This window comes from Buteo buteo, chromosome 1, assembly GCF_964188355.1.
Source record: "Buteo buteo chromosome 1, bButBut1.hap1.1, whole genome shotgun sequence".
Classification (NCBI taxonomy): domain Eukaryota; kingdom Metazoa; phylum Chordata; class Aves; order Accipitriformes; family Accipitridae; genus Buteo; species Buteo buteo.
The window spans coordinates 9,049,390-9,064,593 of NC_134171.1; the positions used below are offsets into that span (position 1 = coordinate 9,049,390).

The 15,204-nt window shown below is 45.0% G+C and overlaps 1 protein-coding gene across 2 annotated transcripts in view; it reads left to right on the top strand.

Annotated features, from left to right (window-relative positions):
• Positions 1 to 15,204, top strand: part of FGFR3 (fibroblast growth factor receptor 3) — a 58,529-nt gene that overhangs the window by 13,192 nt on the left and 30,133 nt on the right. For both annotated transcript variants that reach the window (XM_075058662.1, XM_075058751.1), the window contains exons 3-4: positions 9,249 to 9,512; positions 13,948 to 14,001. In XM_075058662.1, coding sequence (XP_074914763.1) covers positions 9,249 to 9,512; positions 13,948 to 14,001 — 318 coding nt within the window. The remainder of the gene's footprint in view (positions 1 to 9,248; positions 9,513 to 13,947; positions 14,002 to 15,204) is intronic.

Sequence of the window (15,204 nt, forward strand, 5' to 3'; positions counted from 1 at the left end):
TGGGAAAATGCAATCAATAAATTTTGTTTAATGCCTCGAAACTGGTGTTAGTTTTCACTAGCTACACTGGAGAGTAGTTTTCATTTTGAAACTAGGACACTCGTAGTTGGAATGACAATTAATGTGGAGTGAATATGGTCCCAGTTGGAAGCCGATTTTTTGAATAGCATGAAAACTCCCCCCACCTCCCCGCCTTGGCTCCGGAGTGGGGTAGCTTCCGTTTTTAATTAGCGAACCAGGCAAAATTCAGCTCGTTGTGTCTTTCTGCTCCTTTGGCCCAGTGGATAGCTTGGATTTCTCCATCTTGCTGTCATGAGGCTGTTCTTTTTATTTTTTTTTTCCTTCAGTTTTGATGCGGGGAGGAAGGGGGGGCTTCAGGATACTTAGGATTAAAGTCATTGTTCGGGGGTATTTGCAGCCAGCTGCCTGCATTAAATGAAGATTAGAGGAGCGCACATTAAAAGTGCAAGGGAAATGCAGAGGAGCTGGGATTTGGGAGCTGCATAGCTGTGAACCGAAGGGGAAAGGTTGGGGCTTTATGGCAAATTTTTTCTGATGCCATGTGATCTCAAAGCCCACTTCAGAAAAGCATCACAAACACCAGAAAAGCATCACAAGTAACTGCCAGGGCCAGGCCTGCCCGGGAATTGTAAAGGGACCATGAGTCTTTGCATCCCTAAAAAAGTTTCTCTGAGGTAAACCTAAACTTCTGGTCCTGGTGAATTTAGGTATTGCTTAAAAATTGACCTGCAAGAGACACTTAAGAGGTGGTGAACGTTTTGCTGGAATTCACTAAATAGCTGAAAACCCACCCTGGAGGTCAAAACTCCAAAAGTAATGAATTTTTGAAGGATTTTAGGAAGGAGATGAAGGTGTAGAGGAGGAGCCCAGAAAAAATAACTCAAAAGAATTATTCAGCAATGCATGCTTGTTCTTTTAAGCATTTATAAGAAAGTTTAAAAAATATTTCCAAAGATTCCATTTCTCTCTTTATGCTTTGTGGAGCACTCAAGTTGTGTAATCTGTCATTCTTGTTGCAAACTTTGCTAATTGCTTGGTGCGTGTCACCCACAAAACCCCGCCTGGTAGCGTGGTCCAGCGAAGCGGGAGGGAAGGCATGGTGCGCTGATGCTGAAGAGCGTAGGTTTGCTCAGGGCTTCCACAGTTTAGCGGGACCCAATCCTGCTCCGATGGAGGCTGCGGACAAGCTTTGCCCAGTCCGTTGGGATGCTGGGAAGCCTCAGTCTGTGCCTCAGTTTCCATAGGTGCCTCCGCTGACTTTGGAAAGGGGTTGTGGCGGTTGCTTCCTCGCTGCAACGACATGTTTTTTTGGGACTTCCTCAGGGATGAGGAGCAGAAATGTAAACCATCAGCCATTCTGTGGTGGGATCTGTCTGTCAAGATCAAGCCAGGATGGCCCTGCTGTGCCGTGCAAAACCTGGGGCCAAGTCGGCCACCGTTCCTCAAGAGGCAAGAAGAAGCATACACCAAAAGGACGACGACTTATCGGCACGGCGTCTTGTGCTCCACCTTGGATCAGCCCGACGGGTGTCCCGTCACTCTGCCTTGAGTGGAAAACGGTCTGGGTTGACCACCTTTGGCCAGCTTTTGGGGGAGATGTGCTGTGTGACGTGTGGGCAAACCAGCTGCACCCATGGGGTGCTGGCCATGTGAGTGTGGGCCGCTGAGATCTGACAGAGCTCGTTGCTGCCCTCCTCTTGATTAAAGCACAAAGGCTTCGGCACCTGGGGGAGCAGGAACCATCTGCATGGGCATCCTTGAGGTGCTTCGGCACGAGCCAGGAGCTTTCGTGGGACACACGGAGCAGCACGGCCTGGGGACCTCAGCACCCCCACTGCTCCCTGTCTTTAGGGGCCTTGACGAAGTGGAGGACGTTTCATATCAGTTCTTTTATTCCTGTTTTAAAAACGAAGGAGTGCAAACCTGTGAGATAGATAGATATGGGTGGTGGTTGCTTCCCTCTTTTGTGTTTTGAGTGGGGAACCAAGGAAAGTGTTTGATTGCCCAGTCTGGCCAGATTTTAAGGAAAACTCCCCATCACTGCCTGTTCCTTTAAGCCAGCAAAGCCCCAGCTGAACGCTGTCCTTGGGACAGGCTCTGGGCTCTCAGCAGCAACCAAAGCTTTGTGTCTCTTGGGGTCTACATTCCCATTTTTGTTAGGTGTAGCCAGGAGACCCCTTTGATTTGTTCTCTGTTTTTTTTCCTCCTCAGGGCTTTCCAAGTGCCACAGGGAAATCCTCCCGGCCAAAGTGTTTTTGTAACTGTTTTAGCTTTGTGATGATTTATTTCTTCTTCTAACTCTCAGCATCTGAATTGGGTGATCTGAGAAAACAGTCCATTAAAAGGAGGATACTGTAGAGTCCTGATGAATCCTGTTTTCTACTTGGCCGGTGGAACAGAAAGCTAATTGCGAGTAGTAAATCCATTCAAAGGAGGGCTGGAGGGAGGGAGAAAAGCTAATATTCCTCCTTGAATGCCATTTAATCTCTGAAACCTTTCATGCAGATGTAAATTAGGATTTGCACAACAGAGTCAACAGTTGCTCCGTAGATAAGGCAGATTTGCAACATCTGCTTTTCCATTCTAGAAGCTCTTCCAAAGACGCTGTCGGGGATAGCCAAGCTAAACACTAGAGATTTTTTTTTTTCTTTCCATAATCTCTTGTTTATGAAGAAAGCTGCATATGACAGAACTAAACCTGGTTATTGTTCTGCTAATTCTCTAGGAAAAAAATTTACTTTCCTCCTAACACAGATGTAAAAAAAAAACCCCACTGGGTGGTAATACAGTGCAGCACACTTGTTAACATCTTTGGAAGAAACATTGTCTGGTAACAATTGCATAGGCCACTGTGGTGGTAATACAGTATAAACAGTTTACTCTGCATTATTATTAGGAAAGCTATTTTAAGCTTTTCCAGGAGAACTGCCCCCCCAAGCAAACGCATGCAATAGGTCAAAGATAAAGTGGCACCTTCAAATGACAGAGGCAAACCCTTTTCAGACGTGCTTTCCTAAAGGCACATTTCTCCTTCACGGTTTAGGCTTTTGCAGAAGCAACCAGATTTTTGTATTTTTGCTGAGGTGTGAGCCCCACTGAGCAGGAGAGGTAACCCAGCTGAACACCACTTTGGGAAATGATGTTGCTTCGGCAAAGCATCCCGTGCTGCTGTGATTGCCAGAGCGAGCCCCTTCCTCCCAGGCTGGCTGCAGCCTGCCACTGGGAAATGTGCTCCGAGAGGGGTCTTGACCTTGGAGGGGGAAGAAAGGGGGGAAAGAGGGAAGACAGGATATATATTTTATATAATACTTTTTACTTTATATAATATTATAGAGAATATCTTATACATAAAGCACTATATATAATATTATGTACTTATTTTAGAAACTTTATTTTGTCGTGCCAGGGTGGTGGTATGCCCTTTGGGGTGGCAGGGCCATAGCCAGGCAGCGATGCTCCGCCACTGGCACCAGAAAGGAGTGGAAGCTTTGCCTTGCATAAAGCACCGCCAAAAATACATATATAAAAAAATACCCCGTGGCTCCCTGCGGTGCAGCGAGGGTATGTGGTGACTTTAGGTGAGCTCTCTCTGCTGCGGGGGCCGCTCCCTCGATCTTATCTGCTCTGAGAAGGCAGGTACTCGGGTAAACAGGTGATCCCACGGTTAAACAGCTGATCCCACGATCTTATCGTGCCCACCTCTTACAGGGGCTGCTGCTCGGTGCAGGGCCTGGGGCTGGTTTGGTGGTTTTCCATATTCCCCGGGGGCCCGTCTGCCTCTTTGGGGAGACGGAGGGAGCAGGGAGATGGCAGGGTGCTCGCGGGGAGGTGGTACTGCAGCCGCTTGTCATCCCTCGTGACTGCTTTTTAAATTAAAGTAGGTCCCAAATGAACAGTGTTCAGCAAGAAAAGTGTTTTATTTCCTTTCTGAGCAACAGGGTTTGCTCTGCCCGGTGCAGAAGTCCTGAGGTGAGGTGGGGAAGTAGCTCCGTCCCATGAGCAGCCACGCAGGTATTGGGAAAAACACTGTTGTGGGGGGTGAATAATAATATGGGCCCCTATTAACACCGGTGGTACACTTACTTAGAGTAACCCAGGGCTAAGCGGGCATAGAGGACAGGGCGCTGGTCTGAGCCTGAGATACTCTACGTGTTCTTTGCCATCGCAGCCTTGTTCATCCCACCAACGCTGGCAGTTTCCATATCCTTCCAGTTCGGGGGCTGTGACCATGATCCCCCTGGGAACGGGATACCAAACTCAATAGGAGAAAGGTCTGGCATGGTTGTTGCTCTGTGATCCTATAATATATCCTGTCACGGTGGATTTGGTGCAGTGAAATACATAGAACGGGAAACGTTTTCAAATTAACCTGAAGAGAGAAATGCGTGGAGTCCTGCTATCTTGCTGCTTGTTAACATGCCAAATACAGCTTGTCCAGCTTGAAAAGGGGAAAATATGATCCACTTACTTAGAAATCTTAGTCCATTCCACCACCGGGCTGTGAAGCAATCCCGAAAAGCCTCTCTGGGCTTGCCAGGGTTCAAGGTAGGGTGAGGAATATCTTGCTGATGGTACTGAAGGTCGTGAGCCTCGAGCCCTCTGCGGTGTCCCAGTGGGGTTTCAGTTGTGTGGTGGATATGCCCCAAGTGCAGGATGCTCGCTGAAGGGGGAGGATGATGATGATGATGGGGGAGGCGTGCACCCCATGTAAGCAGTCCCTCGGGAGGCTCCCAGACACTTTGATGTTTGGAAAAGCAGAAATGTGGGAAGCTATTCCAGGAGAAAAAACACAGGTGAAAAGAAATAACTGGATGGAGTGCCTTGGAGCCAGGACCCAGCACCCTGCAAGGTAGTACGGGGCCCCGTGTCTTCCCCCACCCCAGCGAGCCTCCTGTGGGCCTTCGCCATCCGGGAAGAGCCCCCATAATTTCTGCCACAGCACCTGGAAATAGTCCCTGACACCAAGGAGGGCACCAGCTAGGCTCTAGGTTCGCTTGAAGTTTTTTGGGGGCCACAAGCAGCCCAGGAATAACCCACCAACCTCCACCTCCTCGTCCTTTTGTGCCTGAAAAATAAATAACTGCATATCCTTCTGCAGTTCTCAAGAGCTGCCTGCATTAAAACCAAAATAAAACATTTCCAGGCTCAGCCAGAAACAAGTATTGATGTCAAAGAGGAGCAGACATCTGATGGAAATACTGACACACTTAAGCACTTGGAGCTGTGAACCACACAGAAAGTGAATTATTGCTGAGATGAGCCAAGCAGCTACAGAGATGAAGTGTCTTATCCTTATAAGTGAATGCATACAAAAGCATTTTAGCATTGCTGGGCCAGCTGCTCCTCATTGTGGAAGGTGCTTCCCGGCAAGTTGCTGCCTTTTTGCTCCTCTGAACAGCTTAAAAATTGCCTCTTTCTCTGTAGCATGTTTGCTACTAGCAGCAGTGATGATGCTGCAAGCGCTGATCTCCATCAGAAGCATCTCTTGGTGATTCTTGACTCATTACTGCTTTGGCTAAACTAATAAATGGTTGAATTTTAGTCATATCTTGGGAGCCCACAACCTAGATTGCCTCCTCCTCTCTAAGAACCCAATAAACCTGCAAACGCATTAATCCCTGCTCTGCTGGCAAGTGACGGAGTGGGCTCCTGTAACCCCTGCACGAGTTAACTCCCCAGTAATTTATACCTGTGTCTACTGTGGATTTTAAAAAGATGCTGTTAATGTCAGTTAGATCCCAAATGGGAATTTCCTTTGGGAGCAGGGGGGACCTTTGCAACCTGACTTGCAATAGAAACGCTTTAAGAAAGTTTTAAAGGATGCGTGGGGATAGCTGTTTGCTAGCAGCGAGGATGGTTTTGTTGGGACCCAGGACTGAGATCCAGGAGATGTGTGTTCAGCCCCAGTAAATCCAAAAACCTGCCTCCCTGCAGCCCTGCTTTGCAGTGGCAAGTTTTCTGCCTGCCTCAGTCAAAGGTGTGGAACCAGATGGAAGAAGCAAACGTGTCGGGAGAGCTCAGCACCTGCTCCCCTATACTGTTCCCTTATGATTTAGCAATGGGAGATGCAGACTGAAGAAGGTGGCCAAACCCTTGCCCAGGTCCCCAGGAGGGCTCAGCCGGTCTGTGTTAAACCCCTCTCAAGCACAGGCTGCACACACAGCTCCTGCCACTTCGTTCACGCCACGTGGTTGGAGATGTAGACTTCTGCAAGTCAGTCTGATGGCTGGATGCTTGGCCTCAGAGGGGGCAACTTCACGCCTCATACATGTCTTGGTGTCTCTTGTTGAGAAGGTGCTGGAAACACCAGGCACTTGCAGCTGGAAGGCAGGAAGGAGGTGCTGGGCTCTGGAAACCCAGTGGGAGACATGAGCTCTGGTTCCTCGCTTTAAACTCCAGCTGTTCTCAGCATGGACATGAGACTGTCTCCTCTTTTGGATTTATCATTGTATTTGAAAGGTATACAAGGAATTATAAGAGTAAAATTTCATTCTGCAAGGTCACAGTTGGGCAAAGTGCTTAAGAACTTAAGTGCACATTTACGTACTTTGTGGAGGTCTCCAATTTGGGTCCTGTTTATTTTTTTAAGCCATAAGCATACGAACTGAAATTTGAAAATCTGTTTAAAGAAGTGAGATTAAAACCATTAGTAACATGCTCCTTCTAATTCACCACTCCATCTTTCCAGACAGTATTCCCAGTCAATAGGAATAAAGTCACTAAAACTGAACTTTGCATTTAAGAGGCATCACAGTATCTGCTGGGGACTGGCTGGGGAGGTTGAGGGCAGAGATGCCAAAATAAAGTTGTCAGAAACAAGAGATGATGCTTCTTTCTACAGAAGAAGCTTCAGACCCCAATTATTCTGCTCTGAGTTGAAAGTGAATTTCCTCTTTCATTTCAGCATTCCCTCCTAATTGTGTTTTAAAAAAATAGTTTGTTGCTTTGTCATTAACCCAGGTTCATTATGGCTTTCAAAAAAGAGTGATTTCTTTTTAAATGGCTGAACAGTACAGTTTGGCTCGTGCTTAGTCTGGGCTTGTTCCTGTTTGGTAGGTTTATGATACAAAAGCCAAAATATACAAGTCTTGATCATTTGGCAAACAGCTTGGGTAAAACTGTGTATTTTGTATGGAGTGATTGTGCAGCTGCATGGAGTTTGTTTTCCAGTAGATTAAATTAGCAAGAGCTTCCATCAGAGTCAACAAACAAAGATCAGTATCCAGTCCTGCAAGTGCAAAGCTGTATAGAGGGCTTTTTAATTGGAAGCCAGAGTTGGTACCATTGAAAAAATCCTTACAGTCTAAAAGAAGGAAGAAAAAACCCTGAAAGGAACAGTTAAACCAGAATATTTCTCAACCGTATTTTCCCCAAGTATATATCCCAGTTGGGAAGAGACCATGGGTGAATACTCAATGTCACAACAGGTGCTGGTCTGATAGGAAGGAGATGCTGGAGTTCTGTCTTCTTTTTCTTCTTACTAAAAGTACATGCTTTCAGGGAAAATCTTTTCATTAAAAGAAAAAAAAAAACAAAACACCCTAAACCTTTGACTGTATGAATACCACAAAATTCTGGCCAAAACCTAAACTATTTGAGTCGAAATTGCTGCCAGGGTATCAGAGGAAAGGTTCTTTGTAACCCGAATGAGTGTGGGCTTTGCCTCCTGCAAGACGATACCTCCCATGAAATACCACATTTTCAGGCCCCCAGGATTCTATAGTTCTACGCTGCAAGGTTATTGACTGAAACATTTTTATATTTTTATTTTTTACATCTCCACAAGAATAAAAACTTGCATGACAAGAAGAGAAAAGCAATACATCTTTCTCTTATAACCTGCTCCAACTTTTTTGCTCAATGGCAAAAGAGCAGCTTGAAGCCAATGCCACATCCTCAGGTATTCAGAGCTGCTGTAATTGCATTGGTTTCACAGTCAAATTGTAATCTAGGAATATGCTTAAGATGCAAAATTAGGATCTCTGTCCCTATCTGATTACTATTGGAGATCAGCTCAAGCCACCTGGGTTTGCATCATAGGATTAGGTTCAGACTAATCTGTTTTGAATTACTTTTTACTTGCTAATTATGTAATCATAGCTCTGAAGTGTCTTCATCGTAGAATAGGATCCCCCATGATACATACTGTACAAACCCAAGAAGACTCTTTTGCCTGGTGGAGTGTACAGTCTCAGAGCCGGTGTAAGCCAGAAGATGGGGCAATGCCAAGGGAAAACGTTGGTTAGAGTAGACAAGGTGGGCAGAATAGTAGTGTTGCTGTTGATCTAACTGGGTTGAGGGCAGCTGTAGAGGGCCAATTCTTTATTGAACTGGTGTAAAAGATGGATAAACCATTCAGTGTCAAGAGTGAGTTTATATGTTACTAGCCTGAGGACCATCAGACCCAGGAACCACACTTTAAACATGCCCCACGTTCCTCCACGGGGGGACTTCTGAGCTTGAATCTTTCCTTGTGTCATTATCCCATGGTAAAACAAAATTCTCCAGCTTGTAGCAGGGTTCACTGCCATCACTCATGGAACAAACTGCTGCAGCTGGTAGAGACTGAAGAAATTGGGATTTCAGCTTTCATGCTCAGTCTTTGGTTCTGCACTTCTTTGTCGCACAGAGAGTAACTCCAGCAAGGACCTAGTGCTGGGTTCATTTATTTTAGGTATTCCAGCCTGTGTCTTCCCACCTGTTTCCTTCAGCCCGCAGAGGTTGCCTTTGGGCCACCCAGAGCCACTGGAGAACTTGGGTTTATCCCCATTTCTGCTCCATGTATCCTCTCCTTGCTGGGTCTCGCAGGGGTTGTGGACAGACTCACAGGAATAAAGAAACTGAGATCCAGAGACTGAACTGTGAACTTTTCAGCACACACTTATTTCTGCCAGATCACCCCCCCACGACACTGGGTGTTGCGATGACCCTACACAGAGGTCTCTGCTGTTTGTTAGGATGCATCTGGTGGGGTGGCTGTGTTTTGGTCGCTACAGGGTTGAAGCCGTCCTTGTAGATAAGCCAGAGACCTGACTGTAGTGTGCACAGCTGTCTTTCTGCATTGCTACCTGCCTGGGGCAGGCAAGGCTTACCCTTGGCAAGGAGGAGTTCTGGGTACATGGAAGCATCAGTAGGGAAAATATAAGATACGTTTCTTTTTTAAATGCTCTTTCGTTCTCCAACACCTGCTCTTGTTTACTCATTTCCATTTCTTTCTCCCTTTGCAGAATACTTGAGGAGCGAGACCGCCTTTCTGGAAGAGTTGGTGTTTGGAAGTGGAGATACCATTGAACTTTCCTGTAACACCCAAGGCTCTTCTGTGTCTGTTTTCTGGTTTAAAGATGGTATCGGGATTGCACCTACGAACAGAACTCATATTGGACAAAAATTGTTGAAGATAATCAATGTGTCATATGATGACTCGGGGCTGTACAGTTGCAGGCCAAGGCATTCCAACGAGGTCCTGGGAAACTTTACAGTCAGAGTTACAGGTACGTGCAGAAACACAGCTGTCTCTGTATTGTGGGGTTTGGTTTTTTTAAGTTTTTGCCCCTTCACATGTTCAGCACAGCTGGTGCTTTGCGGTGTTTGTCCGTACTTGGTAGGTCTCTACCTCCCTGGTAACTCCTGGCAGTGATTAGACTGACAAAACAAAGCAATCAAAGAATGCTTGCATGTCCACACCAAATGTTAAAGCTTGATATTAATACTGAGGGAGACTTAGAAATGGTGCTAGTTATATTAAACGCCCAATGTCCCTTAACGCTCAAAGAGATGCAATGCTACATGTGCCTTTAAAGTCTTTTGTGAGTGAGTGAACTGTGGCATCATTCACTTTTTCCACTTTATGTGGCAAATCAGTGGCAAAATTGCATGTAAAAGCAGGAGGTTCCTGAAAACTTTCCCTATTGTAGCTGATAAATCTCTTCCCTCCATCCCGGTTATCACAAATTACTAGTTTGCTTCGGAAATAGCTTATCTGTAAACTGTGTATGTCTCAAATACGTGCTTCATCAAACGCACTTACTGGGATTCATATATTGCAAACAAGTGCTGTGTGAGCAAAGCATGTGCTGTCATTTGCTTGGCCATATTTTCCATGATTAGGACAGTAGGACAGAACAGCTACAAGCTGTCCAAGCCTGGATCACTAAACAGACAGTGCCAGAAAAATCTGTTGTTCCCAGATAGCAAACTGCTAACACTAAGATCATCTCCATGATTTCAGGCTGCTGCGGTGGTAGGTGGTTACTCATCCCTGTGAGCAGATAGAAAGCCTCCTGATCACACAGATTAAAAGCCTGAATTTTCAGAAGAACTAACCCCTTATGGATCTAAGGTTTTGAAAACTTTCCTTTGCCCTTGTGCCGTTGGAGCTTTTTTAAGCATCCCCAAACAGTAGGTCCTTGCCTCCAAAAGTTGAGTTCCCTCAAAAAGTAAGGGTCTCTGTCTGAAAACCAAACACAGAGATGTTTGTGACTGTAAATCACATCCACTTGATAAAGGGCTTTCTCGTGCCAGAAATAGGATTTTGTGTAAGTGAGAGAATCAAACCATCGTAAGAATAAAAGCTCGTTTCAGCAAGCCTTCACCAACATCTGCTTTTCATTGAACGTTACTAGAGATTGCTGTGAATGCTTCAAGGTCATATCAATTAAATGGTTAAAAGAAGTATTTGGCCCTTGAAAGGCTTTCTTTAACTAGGTACGATTATTGGAACTATCCAAGGAACTGCAGGTTGTTAGAAACGTTACTCTCTCTTTTTTTTTTTTTTAAGTGACATTAAAATGCTTTTGAGTTCAAGGGGCAGCAGGGAGGCAGAAGAGGGCAGCTGGTTACACGCTCAAATGAAACAGCTGCCAGCCCCAAAAGTTCGTAAAGTGAGAAATTGTTTTTAATAGTGGAAGGACTGATAATCCTCTGCTTTTAAAAAGTTTAAGCCCCTGTGTTTTTCCTCTTCACTAATAATAGCTAATAACAGCTTAAGAACAAGCGAGTAACCTGAACCTGCTTTCTGACAGCATTATGAGTCTTTGATTCTATTAGCCCACTGTCATTACCACCAAAGTGATGGTAATGTGGGAGTCTCCGTTTTAGCTGTCAGCAGCACTTGTTTTAAACTTTGAAGCCCTGCTTTATGTGGCGATAGTGGTGCCTCTCGTATGCTCGGATTTTTCTTCATAATTAGTATTGATCGCTCAGTGTGGCACTGCGGAGATGCGATTGTTATCGGAGGTTGGTGATTTGTGTTGCCACTTCTTAAAGGTAATGCCAGCGATTAGTTCGGGTATCTGGTCGGGTGTTTATGTGGATATCTAATGTTCAGGGCTGGCATTGTTTTCTGCGTTAAACTGGTTTAAATCTGTACTCACAAACTGGAATTGCTCTGATCTGTATTCTTAAGTGAGCAAAACTAGGCTAGGTATGCTCAGAATAGCTAATATACATGTAAGTCCCATTTTGAGAGATGCTTCCAGATTCTAGGAGCGTATCAGGATTTTCCTACATGGGGCCATGAGTTCTGAGTCTGCAACAAATTGGCTTTTCTGCAGCGACTGTCTTTTTCTGTCAGTGTGCACAGTGAGATTCTTGATGCTGAAGACAGAGCAAGGAGATGCTGGTGCTCACATTTCAGGGTTGAAAACCAGGTTGATTAATAGCAGGGTTTGATCTCTTTCAAATACCTCCCTTGACAGACATGGGCTTGAGTCTTTTGCTAGTTTACAAAAAGAAACATACTGTTCTCTTAAAACCTGAGCACTTGAAGAGGATCACAAATAGAGGCTGCATGCCCAAACTGATCTCCAGCCCTGCTGGCAGAAGCTCCATTTCTGTAATCGTTTCACACACAGAACAGCCTTTGGATTTAGTGGCCGAGCAGCACCCCTGTGATGTGTACGGGCTGCAGGCTGGCACCAGCGAAAAGAGCTTTCAAAATACCCAAGACTAAGCTCCTCAAAGCAGGTGACTAAAAAAATTAAGTCCCTTTCCATTCATAATTAAAGCTCTTTTGAGAATAGCATCTAGCAGTTCTTGTTGATGCCGATACTTGTCAACTTCTGTAAAGGATTGCTCTTTTAGTAAATGATTAACAAATAGCTTACAAATTTTTAGTCGCCTTTTGAAAAAGGTGATGTTTTAGTAACCTGAATAGGACAGTAGCTCTGAACATGGGATATTTGGTCTTAAAACCTAAGCTGCATCTCTTATCTGAAACACAAGCAAGGTGAAAGACTCTTCCCTCAGTCTTGTGGAAATGTTTTTGAATTGGGTTAAAAATTGATTCTGCTCCTCTGGTCACAATTGGGTCGTTGGAAACCCAAAGTAAACTATAATCACATGTTAATATATGGGTAACCAAATCTGAGAGTGCAAGGCTGAGAATGTGCTGGTTTCTCTGTCGATGCTGGTGGGGATTTGGCTCAGTGTCTGCCTTCGCCGGGACTTGAATAAACCTGCTGGTTCAGCCAAAACACCTAAACATCCACTTCACTTTCAGCAAGCCCCGTGGCATTTCCCTAGTTCTGCTGCCAGCAGGACCTCAGTTGTGGATTTGCAGTTAGATACGTGCTTGAAGTCTTCCTTGAGACTTTGCCAAAGAAAAGGTGCAAAGCACGATGCGCCACTGCAGTCTAAAGCAGGGAGATGATTCCTGTGTTACTTGCTCCTATATGTGGTAAATATATCTGGAAAGTCCATCCAGATTCTGCAGAGAGGTAGTATTTGTTGTTACCTTTCCCCTACCTTTTTTTTTCTTTTATTTTCCTTTCTTTTCTTTTTTCGCCCCTCCCTCCCCCCAATTTTTACCTCCACTGAGCTGGTCAGAGAACAGCAGAAAACTTGAGTGCATCTTGAAATGAAGGAGGTTCTGCCTGGCTTGGTCTAAAGTAGTGCTTTACATATCTGGCCACGTGTTGAACACTCATAAAGTTTCCTATTTTCTAGTGTTTAAGGCCAAGTTCTTTTACCGCTGTCTCAGAATATAAAGGCTGCTGCGTTGTTAGCGTTTTGCCTTTATTTAAAAAAGGAATTCCTGGAGATTATATGAAGTCAGTGATGCTAAATCTTCCAGACACTGAATTATACTAAATCATGTAAACTAAATCAAACACTAAGCTGCTATTTTATAATGGGATTTACATTTACAGTAGTTGCTTGGTAGGGAGAAGAGGGACTGAGACTTCATTGTGGACAGCTTGGAGAAGGTGAGATGTTAGACCACATTAAGAGAAACAGTTCAGGATGTTTTGGAGAGATACAGATGGAGAATTCCCACCTGTTAACCTGTATTCAGTTACAGCCTTGAGGTGCCTCTGTAGGAGGACTAAAACCAAAGGGAACTGGTTCACGGAGTAGCCATCAAAATGTCAATCGAGAGAGAGGTTTGATTGCAAGGGGAAGTTCTAAAAGCTTTGGGGTGAGTGATTGAGCAAGGAATTAATGAGGGGAGATGTGGCAGGGGTGTATTGAGTTAAAAGAAAAATGCAGGGAAAGTGAATTAGAAATGCTGACCTGTCATTTTGAGACTTGGTGAAATAAAAAGTCTTCAGAGTGAATGCTAGAGGGGAAAAAAAAGGGGAGAGCTTGTTCTGCAAAAAGAAACTTGCCCTTTGAGAATTGCTTTTGTATTTATGAGGAGAAGAGCACTTCACACAGCGAGAAGTATTTCACGTCAAATCCCAGTCTCTGGTGGCAGAGCACTGGCAAACTCATGACACCTCTCTCCCAGTTCAGAAAGCTCCTGGCCAGTTGTCCCTTGGCCAGCAGAGTGGGAGGGACGGGCTGGTGGAGCTGCAGGGAAGGGTGACCCATCACTTGGGTGTCCTCCCTCGCTGGAGCCCACCGTGGCACCAACAGCCTCATCCAACATGGTGTCCCCACGTGCCGTCCTTTTTCTGCTTCACTACTTTCTCCTTCTCCTCCTAGATTCCCCTTCGTCAGGCGACGATGAAGATGACGACGATGAGTCAGAAGATACAGGTAATTTGTTTTTCTGGGATACAGAGGTCTTTTCTTTCAAAGAGATGTGGCTCCCAAGTGGAGCAGCTCATCCGGGTGTTCGCCTGGGTGGACAGCAGCTCTTTCTCCGTGTTGAAATCGGTGACCTTAGGATGGTATCGTGATGATATTTATCTAAAAACTTAGAAATAGCTGCCAGAGTGGTATCGCTGCTATAATAACCTACAGCAGGCGTGGCAGGTTTGTTGGGGGTTTTTTTGAGACTTGATTTTGCGGATTTGATTTGATGAACTAGAGTTATAAATTCTCCTTGCATGTAAATCCAGACAAACCCACTTACCATATTTCTTTTTTACTACACTGACGTTACACCAGTTTTACACCATTGCAAACCTTGGCCCGCTTTATTTTCAGCTGTTTTGATCCTGGTTCTTACCAGCATCTTGGCTGGAGTCAGAGCACAAAATTTACACTAGCCAAGGGCCAAATTTACTCATGCTGTAAGTGGGAGCACCCCTTTGGCTTTACTGGCTTTTCCTTTAACTCACGTGGGGAAGGGAGCCCCAGGATGGAGCCTCTCGGTGCTTTTACTCTGAATCTCTTTCAATCCCAGTGCTTGTTTCTTTAAGTGCAATAGCATTAATCAGGATCATTACATGCTTCAGAGGCGTTAGTGTTGTGTTTTATTATGCTCTTTATATTTCTGCAAAGCAAGCTGCCTGTGTGTATGTGTTTTTAATAAATAAATGTCTTGCATTTGAACTCCCAATCAGCTATGTACATTGGCAGAAGTTCAACATGACTGGAAAATTTCGCCTGTCCGTAGCGTTGGACATGCAGGACTCTTTAAAGCAGGTCTCCCACTGTAATAAATTCGTGCTGCTGTGTCATGCAGTATGCGGACAGTAATGGTGAGTTACGGTGCCAGGCGACGCATCAGCAGCAGTTAGTGGTTTTCTGATAGCTTCTAATTAAGGGCCAGATCCTGTGAGGTAGCAGGCACCTTTGCAGAGGTGCTCAAGAGCTCCTGATGCCTGCTGAAGCCTGGTAGAGGCATAGGGAGTGTCAGGTTTGGTCAGGATTTGTTCCTGCTGCAGAGCAGCTTCTGATGAGCACAATTAATCGTTCTGTGTTTTTTTTTTAATGTGGTTTGTAGTAAACTCCATCTCTTAGCAACAGGTATCACAAAACATCAGTCGGTTTATGGTACAGAAAGACATGTTG